At 46.4% G+C, this 20,800-nt stretch overlaps 1 protein-coding gene across 2 annotated transcripts in view; it reads right to left on the bottom strand.

Annotated features, from left to right (window-relative positions):
• Nucleotides 1-20,800, bottom strand: part of col27a1b (collagen, type XXVII, alpha 1b) — a 66,773-nt gene that overhangs the window by 24,287 nt on the left and 21,686 nt on the right. For both annotated transcript variants that reach the window (XM_030371281.1, XM_030371280.1), the window contains exons 8-24: nucleotides 17,518-17,562; nucleotides 15,103-15,156; nucleotides 13,632-13,676; nucleotides 11,384-11,437; nucleotides 10,864-10,908; nucleotides 7,558-7,611; nucleotides 5,817-5,861; nucleotides 5,325-5,378; nucleotides 3,835-3,879; nucleotides 3,267-3,320; nucleotides 3,107-3,160; nucleotides 2,634-2,687; nucleotides 1,961-2,014; nucleotides 1,801-1,854; nucleotides 1,356-1,400; nucleotides 289-342; nucleotides 23-67 (exon numbers count right to left, since the gene is read on the bottom strand). In XM_030371281.1, the coding sequence (XP_030227141.1) occupies nucleotides 23-67; nucleotides 289-342; nucleotides 1,356-1,400; nucleotides 1,801-1,854; nucleotides 1,961-2,014; nucleotides 2,634-2,687; nucleotides 3,107-3,160; nucleotides 3,267-3,320; nucleotides 3,835-3,879; nucleotides 5,325-5,378; nucleotides 5,817-5,861; nucleotides 7,558-7,611; nucleotides 10,864-10,908; nucleotides 11,384-11,437; nucleotides 13,632-13,676; nucleotides 15,103-15,156; nucleotides 17,518-17,562 (855 nt within the window). The remainder of the gene's footprint in view (nucleotides 1-22; nucleotides 68-288; nucleotides 343-1,355; nucleotides 1,401-1,800; nucleotides 1,855-1,960; nucleotides 2,015-2,633; nucleotides 2,688-3,106; nucleotides 3,161-3,266; nucleotides 3,321-3,834; nucleotides 3,880-5,324; nucleotides 5,379-5,816; nucleotides 5,862-7,557; nucleotides 7,612-10,863; nucleotides 10,909-11,383; nucleotides 11,438-13,631; nucleotides 13,677-15,102; nucleotides 15,157-17,517; nucleotides 17,563-20,800) is intronic.

Below are 20,800 nucleotides of genomic sequence, written 5' to 3'. Positions count from 1 at the left end.
GTGTTAATAAAAAGTACTCTACCTTCTCTCCGTGCGCTCCGACCTCGCCACTTAAGCCCGTCTCCCCCTGTGTGGGAGGACCTCATTAGCATATCGCCAACGTATTCACGCCTTCCTGCTTAAGTTCAAATGAGTGGAAATGTGCTCAGAGCCCCGTTCCCCCTGGGCGCAACGGGGGGAATTAACATCTCATTTACACACATTCACTTAATGCATTATCCTAAAAGACCGTGTTCCGCACTGAGGTGACATTGACGCCACCGCGGCGCATGCTAACGAGGCCCTGACCTTGAGACCGTCTGGGCCGGCGCTGCCTCCGAATCCCGGCCTCCCAGCTCTGCCCTGGACGGGGGACGGGGGACGGGGGACGGGGGAGAGGACACACAGTCAGTGCACTGCGGTTTGGGGGACAACCCCCGCACACACACACACAGTCCGGGGTGAAGCTCTGCTCTGATATGTACATGTACAAACACGCCAAATAAAAGACAAACAGTGCAGCGGCGGTGCGGAGGCCTTGTGTTTGAGCAGCTCGAGGACGGGTGAAGTCATAAAGTCTTCACAGAGGCAGAGAGACGCCCGCTCCGAGGGGTTCTTGATATTCAGAGAGGCGACCCGGTCCTTTAGTGCTTTGTTTTGAGCACATTTCCAGAGAGCTCAGAGCCGGGTGTGATCAACCACAGCCAGCCGGGGGGAGACGTCTGACTGATCATTTGTCTGGCTCCCTGCTGTTCTTATCGTAGTATACGGTCGACTCTATTTTCAAAACTGTTTTATGAAGAGCTGATCAAATGAGTGAAAGGATATATTTAACAAGATAGTGTAAAATGTGTGAATACGTTTCATAACACAAAAAGCTAACTTTACAGAATAACTTTAGTTGGTCTCCAAAAGAAATGCTACATGATGAACACTGTGAAACGGTGGAAGTCTACTTTTTGGAGATTTCAGACTTAATAATAACCATTCACCAACTGATTCAAATCTCAAATTCAAGTTTTGGACAGCTCCTTTATGTCTTGTATGTAGAGAATAAGTTGTTGTTGCTTCATAGTCCCTCCCTTAGCACACATCAAGACCTTTCTCTTCACTGTGTGCATAGCAATTTCCTAACCGACCTTCATGGCGATAGGAGAGACGCCATATGTTTCGGAGCATAGCTTGAGAACAATGAACATGTTCCCGCCAAAATCTCACCACACAAGACTGGCTGCATCCCTCCTTTGAGGCTGGGATCAACACGAAGACACCAGTCCCACTGTGTGTATGTTATGGAGTTTGTGGGGGAAGGCATGAACCACGATAACCCTGTAATTGGTCGAGAGCCACACATCTCTTATCCAATGGGTGCTCACCTCTGGGCCAGATGGTCCAGCCGGCCCAGGTGGGCCTTCGTCACCCTGGCAACGAGACGAAAGAGTCACAAGGTTAGAAAAAGCAGACATGGAGGAGAAGCGAACGGAAAGTTCATGCTCTTTGTGTTGTCTGCAGCACAGGGCTTCAGAAGAACCGAATGGTTTCCAAATGCATCTCCCTCTCTCTAACGAAGATCTTTGTGTTTGTTATTTAAGATGTATTTAATCATCTCTTCGTTAGAAATAAATCATGATGTATCATCATAGGATTGACTAACAATACATTGATAATTGCAGAATCTCTGTATCGCTATGTTATATTGCGGGCCATGTATCGTGTATTGTATCGTATCGAGAGGTACTCTGTGATTCCCAACCCTAATAAGGAACGAAAAGCATCGGATGCCCCTTAATAACGCAGAGTCCGACCCACTGAGCAGCTCACCTCCGGTCCAGGGATCCCGCTGGGTCCAGGAAACCCTCGGAGCCCGGCCCTACCCTGGGGAGAGATAGAGCACAACATGACGTCTGCCTCTGCAGCTCAGGTGGCGAGCGCTAAGCATTGCTCTGTGATTGGGTGATAACAGGTCAAAGGTCACGCTAACCTTGGGTCCCTCGGGGCCGTTGTGTCCCGGTGGGCCGAGATCCCCGGGGAACCCCTGGAGTGAGGAGGGAGAACGTGAACCATGAGAACCGTTCTGTCCTCAAATCGACCCATTCACATTTACATTAACATGTAGGGCATTTAGCAGACGCTTTTATCCAAAGCGACTTACAATCAGTACATTTGTTAAAAGAAGGAGATACAACAATATATCGCTGTCGGTGCAGTAAGGAGGTTCATAGAAACAAGTGCCAAGCTCTTACAAGGTTTTAGGTTAACCCATTCCCTGTATTCAACAATGCACCGTCACGCCGACGCACAACATACAATAAGTGCCAGGAAATAGTTGATTCAACCCCCTGTTGAATCAACTTGAGATGTACATTTAAATAGACGGTTATCTCAGAGTGAAGTGGGGCTGTCACGCTAGGCTGTCTCCCTAATACCGGAGAGGCTTGCTTCGTACGGTGAAGGGAAAAAAATACTTGTGGAAATCAATAAAATAATTTCTCAGATTTGTGTTTTGGAGAAAACATCAGGGTCCAGCTTTCGCCTACGGTCCAACCTTGCGGGAATGGAGCCGATTTAGCAGACGGGAATGTTTTCCAAAACACTCTCATGAAGAGTATTTATATAAACATACACTCGTGTTCCCCTCCCGGGTAATATCTTACCTCCGGGCCGGGAGGGCCGGCCAGGCCAGCAGGACCGCTGTCTCCTGGTTTCCCCTGGAACACACAAACATCCGTCATGAAGGAACGGTTAAGTAGCCCAGACAGATAGAGATCGGCCTCTCTGCCTCTCTTAACAAGCTCATCAAACAAGCTCATGATGCTGTTGTTATCTATATATATATGGGGGTGTTCAGGAATCAGATTTACATTTATAGTACTTTTTACTTAATCCCACCTTTGTTAACGAAGCCTGCAAAGTCATCGGCAGAATCTTTTCAAAGTGTGACAAGAATATTATCATATTTTGGGCTGCGGGATTTTCACACTAGGCAGAATAATAACGGACACTCTCAGGTTTTTCCTTGCACGTTATCAGACTTGAGATTCATTTTGAGACTTGGCGGAAGATCTTTCTCTCAGCTAAGGCGGACGTGGAACATTATCAGGTGTTTCCGAACAGTGTGAGACCATACCTGGGATCCAGGTTTCCCACGTTGTCCCGGTAACCCTGGCAACCCCACGATACCCTACAAAGGGGAACACACCACCTCTTAACCATCGAGCAGGGCCGTGGAGGGCGCCGTCGAAGGGCTAATATTTGTCGATTCTGACGAATAAGAAATGAGAACGTACCTTGTCGCCTTGGAAACCGTGTTCACCCTGCTCGCCGGGTATACCCACTTCCTCCTGAGAACGAAGCACGCACGCACACACACACGCACACACACACGCACACACACATGCACACACACCAACACACACACACGCACACACACACACACACACCAACACACACACACACACACACACACACACACACACACTTTAATCAATCAGGTTGAATGGAGACTCAGATTAATAACATTGATATATAGATCTGTATTCTGTCACCGTTGCATGTTCTGTGTTTCCTGATAAAATAATTACTAGCATGGATCTGAACGGTCGAGATAGGCCTTCACATACAGAGTAGCGGAAATATCACTCCTCAACTATATATATATATATATATATATATATATATATATATATATATATATATAGAGAGAGAGAGAGAGAGAGAGAGAGAGAGAGAGAGAGAGAGAGAGAGAGAGAGAGAGAGAGAGAGAGAGAGAGAGATTGAGAGAGAATAAATACATAATATAGCTTTCTAAAACAATATACTTTATTGAATAAACTATGGAAGACATAATCAGATCACCTTATCACCTTTCAGTCCTGGTTCCCCTGGATTGCCCGGAACTCCCTAGGAATATAGAAACACAGTCATCTAGGAATACCGAAACACAGTCATCTAGGAGAAACACATTCATCTAGGAACACGGAAACACACTCAACTAGGAAACACAGTCATCTAGTAACACAGAAACAGTAGTCTAGGAATACAGAAACACAGTCCTCTAGGAAAACAGAAACAGTGGTCTAGGAATACAGAAACACAGTCATCTAGGAGAAACAAAGTCACCCAGGAATAAAGAAACACAGTCATCTAGGAATACAGAAACACAGTCGTCTAGGAGAAACACAGTCATCTAGGAGAAACACAGTCATCTAGGAATACAGAAACAGTCATCACAGAAACACAGTCATCTAGGAGTACCGAAATACAGTCTTCTGGGAATATCGAAACACAGTCATCTAGAAATACAGAAACTCATCTTTGAAAACACAAGAATATGAGATAAAGTAATGTAGCAGCAGTTCGCTGTAGCTCTCCCCACCAGACAATAAACGTGAAGGGACTTTAATAATCCACATGGAGGAAGCAGAGTTTTCGGGGACTGTCTGTGTCCTAGAGGTTGCATTAAATATGTTTTATTTAAACAACATTTATATAGAAGAGTGCTATTTCATAAATCTTCGGAGCACTATCAGCTTGCACTGTTTATGTTTGTCTGAAGTTATGTTTGGTTTACTTAGAGAGTTTATTCTTTTTGTGTATTTATTCTGCATTTTTTAAGATGGTCTGAATAACAATATTTACAGACTAGCGGTAAATATTGTTATGCGGGAACCACACGCTTTTTTCCATTTGAAATAAAAACTTCATTGAGGATGGTTTATAGTGTTGTTGATTAAGGTGTTAAACTCTAAACCAACATTTTGTGGGTTTGATTCCCTCACTTCTTTACGCAACCTAGGAAGAGCAAGATACCTCCTAACCCTTGCGTGCTTGCATGATTTACATCCGACTCTGTATCTACTGTCTAACCCCTACCTCCACCACCTACCTGCTCCTGATTTACATCTGACTCTGTATCTACTGTCTAACCCCTACCTTCTCCTAAAAGGCATGTGACACTGTAATCAGTGTCTAACCCCTAACTGTTCCTCAATGACATGAGGAACAGTCTCAATGATATAAAACACTGTATTAACTGTCTAACACCTATCTCCTAAACCCTACCTGCTCCTAAATGACATCTGACACTGTCTAACCTCAACCTTCAAACCCCTACCTGCTCCTGAATGACATGTGACTCTGTATTCCGTGTCTATCCCCTAACCGTTCCTCAATGACATGTGACACTGTAAAACCTCTACCTCCTGACCCATACCTGCCGCTGAATGACATTTGACTCTGTATTCACTGTTAGTTGCTGTGGATGTGATATTGATCTTAATGTCTACATATACATATGGAGAGTAGCTAGTTGAACACGTTGTGAACGACCAGTCATCAGTCTTTACCTTGAGTCCCGGAGGTCCTGCTAAGCCAATCACACCTCCAGGCCCCATGTCCCCCTGCCGTGGCGCACAGAACACACACTTAGAACAGGACACACTCCAGACACACACACTTAGAACAGGACAAACTCCTGACACACACACTTAGAACAGGAAACACTCACGACATACGTCCACGTTGACCTGCCTTGTATCTGCAGTTATCTTTAACTTGATATCATAACGATAAGATGAGTGAAGGTGTCATTCATTCATCCCACTAAGGAAATTAGGGTGTTGCAGCAGACAGCAACACCATTTTCCAATCAAATAAATTAGACGAATAGAGAAAAATGTACTTCACACAATATGAGCAAACAAAGAAAGTTGACATGACAGAAATCTCCAATCTGTGAGTCATTCACGCATGAGGAGAAACCGAACCCGGAGGGGGGAATGAGGTGGAGGGCTGGAGGGATGCTGTGATGGAGGAACACACAGACGTTATGTACTCACGATGAGACCATGGACCCCACAGGGGCCCGGGGCTCCCAGCTCCCCCTGACACAGAGGAAGGAGGGAACGTCAGTGGCACGGTGACCTCTATAATGTTTGGGTAACCCTTCCTTTTACAGTCCCCTTATTACTAGATATTTACCCGGTAAATACATGGTAAATCATAGTGTATTACTGGGTAATTACCACTGGTAATAAGAAGGTAAATACAGAGGGATTATCCGGTACATTTTAGTGTATTACTGTGTAATTATCACTGGTAATAAGAAGGTAAATACAGAGGAATACAGCTGAACTACTAAGTAAAACCTCCACTATTACCCATCAACTCAACTAAGTAGCGTGTAGTTGTAACTGTTTTAGGTTGGTAATAACTCTGATATTGTGTACTTCTTAGGAGATTAGGCAACCAATTCTTAGAAACACCTATAAATTCAAGTTACAATTGTAGTTATCCAAGGTGTATGTTGGTAACAGCCCAAGTTTAATGATGTACTATCTAGAGATTAGCATCGTACTTTCCAATAAATTACTTTTTCTTAGTTATTATTCATAGCTGTAAAAGGAAGGGTTACCAATGTTTAGCGATGGCGTTACTGGCGACTGAGCATGAATAGCTCTGCTCGTCTTGCATCAACGAGTATTTTTAGACGGCAACACTGTCTAAAAATAAAGGACAGTGTTTCCCTTCCTATGAACGAGGCACTAAAATCCAGATCAAAATAAAAGCGCAAAACAAGATAATGATACAGAAGAGGCTAAGAACACGGTCGTTATTTTCCATGAAGTGTTAGACACAGAGGGAGGAGGGAGGTAGCATCACGATAACTACTGTAACGGATAGCGATGGCGTTACTGCCAACAGAGCTGTCGTGTTCCGTCTCCACTCGCTCTGCAGGAAGATCGTCATAAGGTCTCATAGAACAAGGAGCTTGTAAGAGTAAGATGCAACATTTATGCGAACAATAAATCAACTATTAAAAGGATATGCTCAGTAGGTCCATAGGCCATGTGTAAATCCTAGATTTGTGTGCACGACCACCAACGCAAGTGGTCAGCCATGATCGTACAGAGATAGGGTGGATGAGCTGTTATTCAATAGGTTTACGGAAACCGTGAGGTCAAAACTGGCATCTTGACATTTACAATTAGTGGATTAAATCAATGAGTTGCGGTGATGGAGGCGGATTCTATCTATGAGTGGAGGTGGTGGAGGTGGATTCTATCTATGAGTGAAGGTGGTGGAGGTGGATTCTATCTATGAGTGGAGGTGGTGGAGGTGGATTCTATCTATGAGTGGAGGTGATGGAGGTGGATTCTATCTATGAGTGGAGGTGGTGGAGGTGGATTCTATCTATGAGTGGAGGTGGTGGAGGAGGATTCTATCTATGAGTGGAGGTGGTGGAGGTGGATTCTATCTATGAGTGGAGGTGGTGGAGGTGGATTCTATCTATGAGTGGAGGTGGTGGAGGTGGATTCTATCTATGAGTGGAGGTGGTGGAGGTGGATTCTATCTATGAGTGGAGGTGGTGGAGGTGGATTCTATCTATGAGTGGAGGTGGTGGAGGTGGATTCTATCTATGAGTGGAGGTGGTGGAGGTGGATTCTATCTATGAGTGGAGGTGATGGAGGTTGTTTCTATCTATGAGTGGAGGAGATTGAGGCGGGTGGTGTGAATGGTTCTAGCTGTAGAAGCTGTCGAGCAGTGAAGAGGTGTTTGTGTCCATCATGTCTCACTCACCGGGTTCCCATCAGGACCGGGCGGCCCCCTCTCTCCCGGGTCTCCGGAAAAACCCTGGATACACACAAACATACATACACACACACACACACGCACGCACACACACACACGCACACAAACACACACACAGCGGTGTTGACATTATCACAGGTGAACTTTGTCAGGGCATTAGCATCAGCCTATAAAACACACGGGAGGGGAGATGTTAATGTGATGATCGCTCGATAGTTACGAGCAATAAAACACGTTCAACTGAACCGTGGAAGGAACACTTGTCAATAGGACTTTTTCTCTACGGGACAGGCAGGTTGGATTTACTCAGGACTCTCTCATCGATCCTGAGCTGGGCTCAGAGTGATACGGCTGGCCGCTCAGCCAGCCAGACCCAAGCGGTCACCCGGGGATGCGCCAGGACTAACGCTTTGGTTTAAGGTGTCCATCGCTCGCTCCAAAGTTGTTGCCGTCTTTTTGAGAAAGCTGGAGGGAGACCTTGCAGGCAAAATAGATCATATTTTTGGTTTAAACATAAAAGTTCAGATATTATTAGCTGTGTTTATTTTGTATTCCACCAGACTACATGATTCGATTGGCTGAAGCCCTACTCACAAATATGTTAATAAATACGAATCAATAATAGCCGAATGGAGCCTGAATCCCCTCCCAAAGCACGCTTCTGTTAAACATTTGGTCTCGCTGTCAGCAGAATCTGAAAGCATGGCTGGTTATCCTCGCTGGAAGACACACTTCTGGGAGAGGAACTTTATATTCTGCAGCACAAGTCGTTCAATCTCCGGGATAACGGCAAGAAGCTCAATGACTGTGTCTTTCCGAGTGACGGTTTGTGTGTGCAGTACGCACGTGCTGGCAATGTGTGCACGTGCTTGCCAGAGTGCACGTGCAGGCAATGTATGCACGTGCTTAGCAGTGTGCACGTGCTGGCAATGTGTGCGCATGTTTAGCAGTGTGCATGGCTGGCAATGTGTGCGCGTGCTTAGCAGCGTGCACGTGCTGGCAATGTATGCACGTGCTTGGCATCGGGACGTTCTGGCAATGTGTGCACATGCTTGGCAGCGTGCACGTGCTGGGCTGGTGCACGTGCCTGGCAGGGAGCTTTCCCCAGAACTGCCTAATGTCTCACTGTCTAACTGTCTGAACGGCCAGATGAGAAGAGAAGCTGGCTGAAGAAGTGCTGACGCCGTGGGTTATTATTGTTCTCCCTCCTGGTTGTGCTGTGTTCATGATTTCAGAGGAATGACGTGGTGTGTCCATACGCTAGACGCATGCTTGTCTCCACGCCAACGTCCACATCCCCCCACTTTGGACAGTGGAAAAGTGTATTACATAATGTGCTCCATTGTTTGACACACTCTATTATATTACACATATCTCTCTGTGTTTATGCACGTTCACGCAAAGTTTATTCAATATCGACGATATTTTTATCCCATCGCTCTATTCTCGTTTCCACGGAGGTAAAAGGGAAAGCGGCCTTCAGGCCAGGCATCAGAGGCGCGGGCCTGTCTCGCTCCGGGGTTGACAAACCGGGCCATGTGGGTCAAGTCGTCAGAACTAATTGCTGCAACGTGATCGCATCCAAGGGAAATGTGGAAAAGTTATTTCCAAAGATTTATTTCACCGATTCGGTTTTGATCCGAAACACATGTGTGTGCGTGCTCAAATATGCATGTTTCGTCTCTTTTCTCTGCAACAATGAGCTAATTAGACAAACGTTATTATCATAATTATACACGTGTTCTCCAGGATGTGGCCTATGATCCGTACAGAAGGAGAAGGAGACGTCTTCGGTGATATGCTCCGCACGAGATAGAGACTGAGCGCTCTTCTGAGGGGATTCAGAACCCAGCAGCTCATTTCTTATCGTCCCTCTGATTCCCAGGGGAACTGGGAAGAATGCTCTCCGCTACGCAGCCAACTGTTGAACATGCTCTTTACAGACTGGCTTTTGAAGCATTGAGAAGACGCATTCATATCTATAACCCTACAATTGTTAGTGCTTCAACACTTGAGCATCCATACAGTACCGACAGCGATAAATTGTTTCTCTTTCTTCTGACAAATGTAAATCGCTTCGGATAAAAGCGTCTGCCAACTGCCCTAAATGTGAAAATGTTAATATCTAATCACAGAAAAAAATGTTGGCGAGGAGTAGGGTGATATAATGTAAAGAAAGGTTGCTTGGGGAAGAACCGTTCTCTGTGTTAGTACCCCTAACACAATCAAGCAGCCGTTAACGGACTTGTTTGGTAACACACTGCAAACGTTCGATACAAAACAGTTTGGGGAACGTCTGGCGCTGATACGCAGGCTGGCCGCCTCGGGCCTACAGATATTGGTACTGTGTCAGCATTGTACAGTAGTCAGGACAGGACACCGACTTATAAATAGCTATGCTCGTCTTGCATCGATTAGCAGACAACAACACTGTTACAAAATAAAGAACAGTGTTTTCCTTCCTATGAACGATGCACCAAAATCCAGATCAAAATAAAAGTGCAAAACAAGATAATGATACAGAAGAGGCTAAGAACACAGTCGTTATTTTCCATGTAATGTTGGAGATGCCAGCGTTTGACTTCCAGGCGCCCATGAACACAGATTTCCGTGGTCTGTGGGTTAGAAGCTCAGCACCGCCAAATCCACAAGCACTGGGCATTATTATCACTTTATTAAACAACATCAAGGACCATGGCTTCCACTAGGCCTACCGTGCATGTTCCTATCATCCCTCTGCCAAATCCCTACTCTAGGAAGGTGGATTAACACTTCAACAAAGTTATGGAGGGCCCATCTTGAGCGAGACGGCAGTAATTATCAACTCTTATTATTGGTCTTAATGTCTCAGGGTTTTCTCAACCATGCTGGTTAATTAACACTACCTTTTTAAGGGCTCTGGGTGTCACCAGTGTTAATCCTGAATGTATTCAGCTGGATGGTACAGACACTCACTGTTACGACAGCGACATATTGTTGTTTCTCTTTCTTCAGACAAATGTACTTATTGTAAATCTCTTTTGGATAAAAGCATTGGCTAAATGCCCTCAATATAAATCTAAATGTAAATGTAAAACAGAACAGACTCTAACAACACACGGCCTGCTAAGCCCTTTGAGACTGCACCTGTGATTAAGGGCTACATAAATAAAGCTGAATATAATTAAATCAACGCGACTGGACCGTGACAGCCCGACCGGTTCCCTGGGAGCTCTGCGGCATAATGCATCCCGGGGAAACTAGCCAAACTGACAAGAAAGGGATTCTAAAAAGTATGTTGAGAGAAAACTTTACCGGCCTACCCATCTTGCCCTTCTTCCCAGGACCGCCAGGACTCCCCTGAAGGAAACGAGAAGGAGAAGGAAGTATTACAACGGTGGCATCTGCAACTTGTGTACAAAACCTGAAACTGCTCTCTATTCCATTGCTTTACTCGATGCATTTCAAGCAATACGTGTGTGTGTGTCAGTCAGAGACACATCTGGAGCTAGGATCGTTGGCTGTGGGGTTTGACGGGGTTAATTAATGTCAGCCATTGCTTTCCTTCCAATGTGTTATCCTTATTCATCCCGGTAGGAGTGAGTGCACCCTGGGGGCGGGGAATGGCGCGTATTCGTGTGCGTATTCATCAATGTGTGTGTGTGTGTGTGTGGGTGTGTAGGTAGATCCTATGTAAGCACTGCCAGCGGAACCCCCGCGCCCAAACTGCCACTCATGTGGCCCCCACGCCACATGAGTGGCAGGGCTTCTATTCCTCGTTCATGGGGGTGTTGGCCGTGCTGCCTGCGGGGGCCGCCCGGGAACTGATACTCACCCTCTCCCCGTCGGGTCCGGGAAGCCCGAAGAGCCCGGGGAGCCCTATGTGACCCTGGAGGAGGGGCGCAGCACAGGGGGCAGAGGTCAGAGGGGCGGGGGGTTAGAGTTGTGAGCACTGTGGTCTGTCTGTTTGTCTGTCTGTCTTTATACACACTCACACAAAGTTCATTTTATCGTTTTTTCATCAGTGTACCCAGGTTATGGTAACAGATGGTAGTGACATGTAACAGATGGTAATGACAGACAGATGGTAATGATAGACAGATGGTAATGACAGACAGATGAGGTCTGACAGGTAGTAATGACAGACAGATGATAATGACAGACAGAAGATGTCCGACAGATGGTAATGACAGACAGATGGTAATGACAGACAGACGTAATGACAGATAGATAGTAACGACAGACAGATGATAATGACAGACAGAAGATGTCCGACAGATAGCAATGACAGACAGATGGTAATGACAGTCAGATGGTACTGACAGACAGATGATAATGATAGAGAGACGTAATGACAAACAGATGGTAATGACAAACAGATGATAATGACAGACAGATGATGTCCGACAGGTAGTAATGACAGACCGATGGTAATGACAGACAGATGGTAATGATAGACAGATGGTAATGACAGACAGATGGTAATGACAGACAGATGGTAATGACGGACAGATGGTAATAACGGACAGATGGTAATGACAGACAGATGGTAATGATCTTTAGATGTAATGACAGACGGACGGTAATGACAGATGGATGGTAATGACAGACAGATGATAATGATTGACAGATGGGAATGACAGATGGATGGAAATGACAAACAGATGGTAATGACAGAAAGATAGTAATGATCGACAGATGGTAATAATTGACAGATGACAATGACAGACAGATGAAGTCCGACAGATAGTAATAAAAGACTGATGGTAAAGAAAGACAGATGGTACTGACAGAGAGATGATGACGGACAGATGGTTATGACATATAGGTGGTAATGACAGACGGATGATAATGAGAGACAGAGGGTATGATGCACCGATTGCAATGACAGAGATGTTAACACCAGAGAGATGGTAATGGCGACCCAAGCCTTGAGGTAAGTGTATATGCCCATGGACTGCATGGTGCTGGCTTCCACGATGTAGTCCAAGGGCACATACCCCCACGTCAGGGATGTCTGGAGACCTCGGAGTGTCTTCGGCGGTCCTGCTCCGTGGAAGGGTGAGGAGGGAGAGAGGGGGAGGCTAACGGAACAGCCTGGATTATGGAGGATGGCATTACAAGGCGGTACAATTTGTCACATCTCGCCCCCTTCTTTGATTATTTCCCTCCCTGTCCATATTTCTCTTTGATTGGCCTCAATCACCTGAATTGTTTCCACCTGTCCCTCATTAACAATCCCCCCCTGTTTGATTTAGTCGGCATGTTTCCCTTCCACTGAGCCAGTTCGTCTTTGTTCTTTGTATCAAGCGTCCCAGCATTTTCCGAGTGATATTTTTGGTTCCCAGTTTTCTGATTCCTGCCCATTTACTCCAGACTACATATTGCCTTCTCCCTGCCGGATTGTTTGCCTGATCTAAAACTGATTTTCCGTGTACCAACCTATCCGCTAGTAAATTATCCCTTTTTGAGTTGTGCTTTTGAGTCCTATTTCCCCTTCTGCTCACCCAGCCGTAACACAAGTCAAAGAGAATCTGTCCATTGCGTGGCGTTTCATCTCTTTGAGCAGCAGCAGAATGCGCTGCCATTTGACAGCCGAGTTAGCGGTTACAGCGGCAAGTGGACGATTTTACCAAAGCCTTGACCTCAAGGCTAGTTCAACACACAGGGCTTCAGGAAACCTCAACCAGTCATCTGTCATTGTCATTAGAGAGTTAACTGGCCGGAGCGGTGGCGTTTACGACATTGCCCCTGTTTTATATGCCTGCTCTGGTGCGGTCATTCGTTTACCATATGTCTCTGAGCCCATTGACAAATGTGTCAGTTCATCTGCAGGCTATAAGTACAGTAGCACATGTCTCTCCTGTGTTGCTTTTAGAGTAAAGCCCATGGAGGCTAGTGTGAATATTATGCTGACAATAACTTGGGTCATAGATATTCGTAATTGCGTGCAAAACAGTCCGGCATACCAAATCACTCCAAACACATCCTTCGCTCATTCTATATCCTCCTGGATCAAACACAGTGCCTATACGATCAACCCTCTGTCAGATAACGATGTGTTAGACTTAACCGGTACTTACCCTGGTTCCTTTAGGCCCCATCTTCCCAATCGGTCCGGGTAAACCCTGCGGGACACAGAAGGGCACCACGTCACCGTTTGAATGCTAGGAAGACGAGGATCTGGTTCAACAGTAGCTCAGGAGGTAGCGCGGGTTGGCCGGTCACCGGAAGGTTGATAGTTTGACCCCCGGCTCCTGCCAGCTGAGCGGCAAGGTGTCCATGAGCAGGACACCTCGCCCTGACTGCTCCTGACGGGCTGGCTGTCGCCTTGCATGGCTGACACCGCCGTCTGCGTGTGAATATGTGTATGAATGGTTGCAAGTCGCTTTGGATAAAAGCGTCGATAAAATCCCCTAAATGTGAACGTAAATCTGTTGGAGTAAGGTCAAAAGATGAACGGTCTCGCTGGCGTACTCTCATCAGTCCAAACCCTCGGTGTGTTTATCGTACGAGCCGCGTCAACACAAAGGGAGCACGGCCGCATTAAAGGTCAAGACGAAAACAACAGGTCATGACCCTGCCCGCGCCGCAGGGCCTAGTGAGACCCGTCACGCAGGCGGTGGGGGGCCGGCTGCATCTCCTCCAACGCATGCCACCGCACGCCACCGCACGCCACCGCACGCCTCCGCAGCGCATCCCCAGGGTCAGAGACGGGTCATGCCGTGCCGGGGTTGGCCCCCAGCAGCAGGAAAGGGTCAGCAGGTCAGGAGAACCGTGGCCCTCGTCCCAAGCTGTCTTTAAATCTCCTTCAATTTTTATCCATCCGGCATTTTCCTTTCCTTCGAGCTAAACCAACACGGACTTAGGGAGATGCAGGGATACACGAACTCGGTACAACCCCTGCCGCTTGTTTATTTGTTCTGGGTTTCTTATTTTGTAACTTTCCAAATGGTATTCCCGGCGGCGGGGCTGAGCGGCGTGCCCTTTGCCTTAGCAGAGGACCAGGGGAGCGCAAACGTACCCGGGGGCTGCTGGCGTTAGTCACACAGTTATTACCTCCCCCCCCGTCCAGAGAGCGGGGGTAAACCCTGTGCCCTGGTGCTCCCCGGCTAGACCGGGAGCTGCTGCGAGACGGCCAGCAGGTGGTTTGCTATTGTTCCTTTCATCCTTGCCTTTGAGCTACGGCAGCCTGATTGTTAGTGTGTTGGTCTTCCTTCACTTCCAATAACCTTTAAGATGTTATTCCCGCTGGGTCTCCATCACACCTACTTCCGCTAGCAGGCCTCGAGTCTTGCTCTGCAAGGGTAGACACTTTGTCTTGTCTTTTAATGTGTTTGCGGCTGCATGCATGCGTGTGTGTTTGCCTCTGTGCGCACGCATGTGTGTGGCTGTCTTTGTGGATGCTTGTGCTTGTGTTTTGTTCCTCTGTGTGGGATCATTGTGCAAACACACGTGCGTGTGTGTCTGTCTTTACGTGTGTGTGTGTTTGATGTGCATGTTTGTGTGTGTGTGTCCTGAACAACTAGCACAGCATCACTAGCTTTACTGCACCTGCCTGCCAGGATAACCTTTGGCCCCCGGGCTTCCAGGATCGCCCCGCTCGCCCTGAGGAGAGATGGAGAGAGAGAGAGAGAGAGAGAGAGAGAGAGAGAGAGAGAGAGAGAGAGAGAGAGAGAGAGAGAGAGAGAGAGAGAGAGAGAGAGAGAGAGAGAGAGAGAATAGGGAAACAGTAGCTGTGTTAAACATTTCCTCTGGTGTATAAACAGATCAGACGGCACTGAGAGATGGATGAAGTGTTTATGAGAAAAGCAAGAGAAAAACTGAATGACAGCAAGAGAGAAATAATAACAGGAAGTGGGAAGAGGGAAGGAAACATAAAAGAAAGAAAGAGAGAAAGAAATGAAAGGACGAATACAAGAATGTAAGAGAGTAAGACAGAATATGGATGGTAGTGGATTTGGTCTTTGGAATGAAGCCCTTGTGCTTTAGTCCATGGAGACGTTGTGTAACAGCTCACTGTTAAGGATCCTCATGTTATCATATTTGACTCGTACTGTTCTCCATGAGTCATGGCTTCCACGCAGGGGGAAGAGTTTAACGAGGCCGCTGACAGATTGCTCAGTCCCATGCATAAAAAACGGAACCCATCTGTTCATAATCTATTATTTATAGAGTTTATGAAAATCAGCAACTATTAAGACATAATTATCAAAGGAATGCGAACGACGGGGACATGTTTGAGAAACCACTGAAATCAGCACCCCAGTCAGCAGCACCGACCATAGACTGACAGCCGGGAGAGAGAACATCAAACCGTTGCTAGCGTCGTGTCGACTGTACTATCCCGGTCGCTATGGCAACAGCGGCAGCAGTTGGTGTTACGCCGCAGTACTACACAGTGAAAGCAGAAGAAGTCAGTTGTTTTTCTTCCACGGTCAGGAACGCAGTACCAGCCGGAGACAGAAGGAGCAGACATGTTCCCTCCCTCCCCTCCCTCCCTCCCTCTCTCCTCCTTCGGCACATTCCTCCTGGCGATCTTACATGGGGCTGGCGTTGGGAAAGAATCCTGGAGACGGACCTCTTGGGACGGTCCAGACGCTTTGGCCTACTTGTACCCCTGCCAAAAACACCCTCCCCCCCAACACACACAGACACACACGCATGTACACACACACACACACACACACGCACACACACACACACACACACTGCCACTGAGCTACAATGTGCTGAGCTATAATGTTTTCATCAGCAAACATCCTCCCCTTTGGACAGGCATCTTCTCCTCTTCTCCACTCTTCTTCTTCTTCTCCTTCTTCATCTCTTCTTCCTCTTCTTCTTCCCCTCTTCGCACTTTGAGTCTGCCTCGTGTATGAAAAGTGCTTCATAAATAAAGTTGCCTTGCCTTCTTCTTCTTCATCTCTTATGCTTCTTCTTCCCCTCTTCATATTCATCATCTCGTCTTCGGCCTCTCTTCTTCTTCTTCTTCTTCTTCTTCTTCATCTTAATCTCTTCTTCTTCATCTCTTCTTCTTCTTCTTCTTCTTCTTCTTCTTCTTCTTCATCTTAATCTCTTCTTCTTCATCTCTTCTTCTTCTTCTTTTTCTTCCGCTCTTCTTCCTCTTCATCTCTCCTTCCTCTTCTTCTTCTTCTTCTTCATCTCTTCTTTTTCTTCTTCTTCGTTCCTTCCTTTACTTTCTTCTGTGTCTGACACTTGATCTTCCTACCTTGGGATACGTGCATGAAATGTTTGGGCTGAACGATAAGGCAGAGACAAGGGCCCTTGTGTGTGTCCACACGTGCATGTGGCTGACAAGCAGGTGGAATGGAGGGCGCCACGTCCCCACGTCGTGTGAAAGCGTTAGTCACGTGACTTTGTTAGTCATGTAACTTCATTAGTCTTTTAAAAAACAAGGAGATCAGGTCAACTCCACACACAGGATCTGAGCTGGGGACCTGATGTCCCCGGTACATTCTACGCATTTGAGGACTTTAGGTTCTCATTATAATATCTCAGGTGCTCAGGCACCTGCTCACTGTTCCCAGGTTTCCAACCCTGCATCGGGAGGTAGCTTTGAGTTTGTAGCTTTGTCCTGTCTGCTGCGGCTTCTGATAATCAAAATGTAAGTTTGCACTGCAAATGTTGTCTTACCGTGACATACTTTTCAACATTCCTCCCTATTTGTATTAATTTGTAACACTTTGAATGATTGTCCTTTTGCTGTTACATGTGATTTATTCCTTTGTAAAGCAATCGGAAAAGCCTCATGTTTGAACGGTGCTTTAATAAATTGACTTGCATTGGATTTACGAAGGTCAATGATTTGAGATACAAAAAGGCATGACTATTGTAATAAACCAGTAGCAGCAACATCTGATTTTGCCGGGGATGGCAACAGAATGTGAATACTACAGTACGTGACAATACCAAGCATGCTAAAGTTAAGTGAATACAAAGAGTACTTACCGGTTCGGCCGGAAGCCCAGGCACCCCCGGATGGCCTTTCTGTCCCTGAAACAGAGGATCAATAAAGGTTTTCAATTAAAGATTGAATGAGACCATCTTTCATCTAATTGAACCGTCTTTAATCTAGTCGAAAGGCAAACACATGCATTAGCATTCTCCTCCGAATCCCTGGAGAGAGATGATGTGAGAGAGAGCATTTGAACTACTGTAAACCACCTTTGAAACTACACAATTATATATTTCTTTAACATAAATAGTCCCAGCATTTGCTCAGGAGCACCCCCTACAGGAAACAATCCGCCGGTGTCAGGACCACAGATGTTAAACATCACACTGTAGGGTTTCAGCCTGTTGCAGCCTAATGGGACATATGTTGTGCCTCATTATCTTTACAAAAGCAAACGGATGATAAAATGGAGGATATAACAGAACAAGGCTCTGAAGGGTCTCAACAGGTGTGCTGCAGACAGAGATGCGCTAATTAACGTTACATAATGTCTTGCATACGGAGATAATGCGGCTGTCCTCGTTAAAGCTGTGCGATCTAACTTATTCATGAAGAGTTTCACTTATTCCTACTGCAAAGTGTGACCAACACGTTGGGACTTAGATGTGTTGATGAGGGTATGCATGAATTATTGAAATACATGTCCCTCTTATGTATTTGTGTGATGTATGTTCTATGTATGTTCTTTAATGCCAGCTTAAACAGTGTGGATAATGTAAAACATAAACACACAAGAAGTGTTAACCAGACTGACAATGTAGGTCGTAAACAGGAGGTGTTAACCAGACTGACAATGTAGGGCGTAAACAGAGAGGCTTTAACGACATTGATAATGTAGGGCGGAAAGAGACAGAAGGTGTTAATGAAACTGATAATGTAGGGCGTAAACAGACAGGAGTCGTAACCAAACTGATAATGTAGGGCGTAAACAGACAGGAGTCGTAACCAAACTGATAATGTAGGGCGTAAACACACAGGAGGTGTAAACCAGACTGATCATTTAGGCGTAAACAGGAGGTGTTATCCAGGGTGATAATTGAGGGCGTAAACACACAGAAGGTGTTAACCACACTGATAATGTAGGGCGTAGACACACAGGTGTTAACCACACTGATAATGTAGTGCGTAGACACACAGGTGTTAACCACACTGATAATGTAGTGCGTAGACACACAGGTGTTAACCACACTGATAATGTAGGGCGTAGACAGACAGGTGTTAACCACACTGATAATGTAGGGCGTAGACACACAGGTGTTAACCACACTGATAATGTAGGGCGTAGACACACAGGTGTTAACCACACTGATAATGTAGGGCGTAAACAGACAGTTTACGCCCGACAAAAATATAATTGAGGCGAAAAACAGAGATATAAAAACAAGGCTTAGTTCACTGGTAAGCCTCTCTTGAGCAAGACAAGATAACAATGTGTGTCCGAACCGTTGCATCTGCAGAAATATATAAATATGAAACGACCCATCCAGGGATCCTCGAGGCAGAAGAAGGCGGGGGGGAAATCCAAGAATGTGCTCGCTGAATCGATTTGATTCACGGCTGCAACACTCACGCACCCTAATGGCCCACCAAGCACCGCGATGTCCTCGGGTCTCTGTGGTGCCATTAAGAAGACGGACGTGTTTGAATGAGCTCAACTCAACAGCGAGCTCCGGTCCAGGCGGTGCGGTGGCATTCCAAGGAAGGCATATTGCTCACAGTCCACCCAAGGTGTTGGCTCCTTATTTAATAAAAGGCAGCTCCGGGCTTTGCCCGACATCAATAACGTTGTTCGAACGCGGCTATCTTTAGGGATCGGCCGTTTGAGAAACAAGCGGCAATTTAATCATCTCATTGTGTTGACGGGTCGCGTTGCCTAGTTTAACGTGGCATCCATTCACAATAAACACCTGCGGGGAGTATGGATGGGCAACGCAACGCTCGCTCTGCGGTGTTTTAACCTCTAAGAGTTGTAAATGCCTGCCATCAAACTCCTTGTAACCAGGCCTGCGTGTCAGCGTCTGCGAGACGCACCGAGGCACGCTGGCACTCTCCATGATGCAGAGGAGGGTGTCCGTGTAAACACACTAGGCCACGGCTCAGGCGACACCATGAGTGCTCTCCAGTCCCCGGCCGTCAGTATATACAGTGGGATTAGGATCTCCTTATAAGAATGCTGTTTCGCTGGTTGGGTGTAGTGGGGATTTACAGATGGATTTAGAATGTAGTCCCAGCATGGACAGGATCCAGGACAGGGCTCAATAAGGTCCATGGCGTTAGTGAAGAAGAAGTGAGTGAGGTAGCTGAACGACCCGACGAGAGTTCAATGGCTTCAATATGTGGTGTCAATCAACTGTCAAGCCCACCACGATAAAGCCTGAGGGTTAGGGTCAGGGTGCCATAAAAAACGCCCAGCATTAAGAACCAAACCAACTGTATTGAGAAGAATAGTAAAGGCAGATAGTCTGCTCACTTCAGACCATTAATTCAATCTCAAAGACAAAGTTGGGTTCTGTCAAACTTTGCTAACTTTATATTGCATCAGATTAAGTCGACAATAGTGTTGGAGCTGTAGTCACAGACTGTGGCCGGGAGTGTGTGTGGACGTTACAAGGACTCCCTGAAGCCAGGACTGGGAATCCAAAGTGTATTGAGAGTTGCGCACAGAGGCCAAAGGATCCCTTTCCTTCTCAGCTGTCCTTCTTGGAAAAGATGATAATTTTCAACCCAGTACAAGTCACAATCTTGGCAATGCAGAACATTTACAGACTTTCAGAGCTTGGACCAGGACAAACACTTGTCATTTGTTGTAATTCATTTTGATTACACAGTAACTGCAGAAACATCACAAAGTCCTCTCTCTCCCACCCCGCACCTCTTCCTAACGTTTCCACATCCTAACACAAAAGTCTCGGAAAGCGATGAGTAAGGATATTTAACGTGTTGGGGAACCGAGGGAAGTGGAAATCTGGAGGGCTGCTGCTTCTAGTAAACGGCTGAGTACTATTCCAGCGTACCATCATTCCCCTTGGCTGTGGAACCAGATCCCTGGTCCAACGCTGTAATGATCTCCACAGAGTTTTCAGAGAGTCGAACACACACCCACCCACACACACACACACACACACATATACAGACACGCACCCATGCACAAAGACACACACAAACACACATGCACCCATGCAGGAACAGACACACGCACAAACACAGATTCACACACATGCCCAAACGCACCCATGCACACACAGACACACACACAAACACATGCACACACATGCG

The sequence above is a fragment of the Gadus morhua genome, chromosome 11 (assembly GCF_902167405.1).
Source record: "Gadus morhua chromosome 11, gadMor3.0, whole genome shotgun sequence".
In the NCBI taxonomy this organism is placed as follows: Eukaryota; Metazoa; Chordata; class Actinopteri; order Gadiformes; family Gadidae; genus Gadus; species Gadus morhua.
This window is presented reverse-complemented; position numbering and strand designations above follow the sequence as displayed.